Source organism: Galeopterus variegatus, unplaced genomic scaffold, assembly GCF_000696425.1.
Source record: "Galeopterus variegatus unplaced genomic scaffold, G_variegatus-3.0.2 Scaffold312, whole genome shotgun sequence".
In the NCBI taxonomy this organism is placed as follows: Eukaryota; Metazoa; Chordata; class Mammalia; order Dermoptera; family Cynocephalidae; genus Galeopterus; species Galeopterus variegatus.
In genome coordinates this window covers 194,971-196,826 of record NW_007726423.1, presented here as the reverse complement: position 1 = coordinate 196,826, position 1,856 = coordinate 194,971, and the positions used below count along the sequence as shown (strand labels likewise).

The following is a 1,856-nucleotide window of genomic DNA, read 5'->3' as shown; positions in this document are numbered from 1 at the left end:
GAAATGTTTTCTAATTATTTCTCTGACTTTTGGTCTGTGATAACATTTGAAGATTTCTGAAATTAGTTTTAAATAGCAAGTTCAGATATCCAGTTGCTTCTCAGCAGCACTGGGAAATTCGGTCAGAAGTCATATCATCTTCCATCAAAACATAGGAGTTTCCAAACCTAAATCACCTAGTATTGACTCCTAAATGAATAGGGAAGGACTCTCCTCCTCTTTGGAGATGTTTCTGAGGAAATGTTATTTCTACTTGCCCTCTTCTGCTTGTGTTTCTTAAAAATTAGCACATTATGACTTTTCCCCACACTGCATTCAAATAAAATCTAAGTGGGTCATGACAGAATAAGGTTAAGCAGACTAAGATTTGTTTCCTGATTATATTTATTGCAAATAAAATGGTCTCCACTTCAAATTCTGTCTGTGTGGCTAAAACTTTTTGTGGTACAATTTTTGAGAATGGTTTAGGTGTTGAAAATATAATGATCTTGGCTACTAGAAAAGAATTAATTTAGTTTTCCCATATTGGTACTGATCCCATTTTGCACAGGCTATTATACTTCTCAACTTCATCTACAGTCTGCAAGGCTGATTAGCTCATGTTGAACACCTAATTTTGATAAGCACATATTTCAGAAAGAGATCAGAACACCACAAATCCTTTGCAACAAACTCCAATTCTTAATTCCAAACTACTTTTAAAATTTAAACACGTTTACTTCTACTTCTTTCATAGCACCCAGATGCCTAATCTAATACATTGCATTCAGTAGCTGCTTAATAAATCTTTATTTAATTAACAGTATAAACTTTACATGCATTTATGCAGAAGCATTAATATGAACTCTGAACTTGGAAACATATTAATAAGCCAAATCTCTTTTCCAGCTAGTGAAAAATGTTGAATTGTTACATACTAACTACCAATTTTATTTGTATTCTACTCATTCATTTAGAAAAATCTTATTTGCAATTTTAAGAAAAATTCATGGTTTGCTAATATAATTCATTTTGCAAAATAATGAAGTCAGTAATATAAAATTTCATTAAGTCTTTAGTGAACTGCTGGACAATGGTATATAATCTTGTTTGTCTTCTCATGTAGGTGATTAGAATAAGTCGCAGAGAGAGATTAATCATGTTCCAGGGCCTTATATTCTTCCAGGCACTTGTAAACCAAATAAATGAAATCACTGCCTATAGTCTATATGGTATGTTTTAAAAAAAATTGCTATAAATATAAAACTGTCTATTATTCTACATATACATTACCATTTCTTAGAAAGGATCTCCGTGACTGTCCTCCATTTAGCGGAGGTAAAGTCTTCTTTTCCTGGCTGACAAATGTATCCCATTTCACCTTGTCACAGCCACCTAGTTCCTTTACTTTCTGTAAACAACTTTCCAAGTACTCTACTGGGTCTTCAGGCTTAGAACACATCAGTCCATTCAAAAGGCTCTGAAATACAATAAAACATGTACAAATAAAATATGTTTTAAAACCACCTTTGCTAAAATAGTGTTATATCCCATCTTTGAATTCTAGGTTGTTTTTGTCCTTTGCACGGGTCTTTTAATAAACAATTAGAGTTGAAATTATTTGATTGAGTAATTAAGATAATCCCTAAAATTTTTGACCAATTAGTTTTCAGTTCAGCAGTCTCTGCCTTTTAAACAATTCAGGCAACTATACAAGTATAATTTAAAATGGAAGAGCCCTATCAAAGTGAGATAAGTACAGCATGTTAAAGACCTACCTCTTAGGGTTTTTTAAGAATTAAAAAAAATTAGTATTTATACAGTGTATATCAAGTGCATGTAGGAACTGCCCAATAAATGTTTTAGTGGTTTTAGTT

General features: G+C 32.0%; 1 protein-coding gene across 1 annotated transcript in view; it reads right to left on the bottom strand.

The window, feature by feature from the left end:
- Nucleotides 1–1,856, bottom strand: part of LOC103586170 (adenylate kinase isoenzyme 5-like) — a 193,056-nt gene that overhangs the window by 186,314 nt on the left and 4,886 nt on the right. Inside the window, exon 2 of the mRNA XM_008567344.1 lies at nt 1,273–1,459. Coding sequence (XP_008565566.1) covers nt 1,273–1,441 — 169 coding nt within the window. The 5' untranslated portion in view covers nt 1,442–1,459. The remainder of the gene's footprint in view (nt 1–1,272; nt 1,460–1,856) is intronic.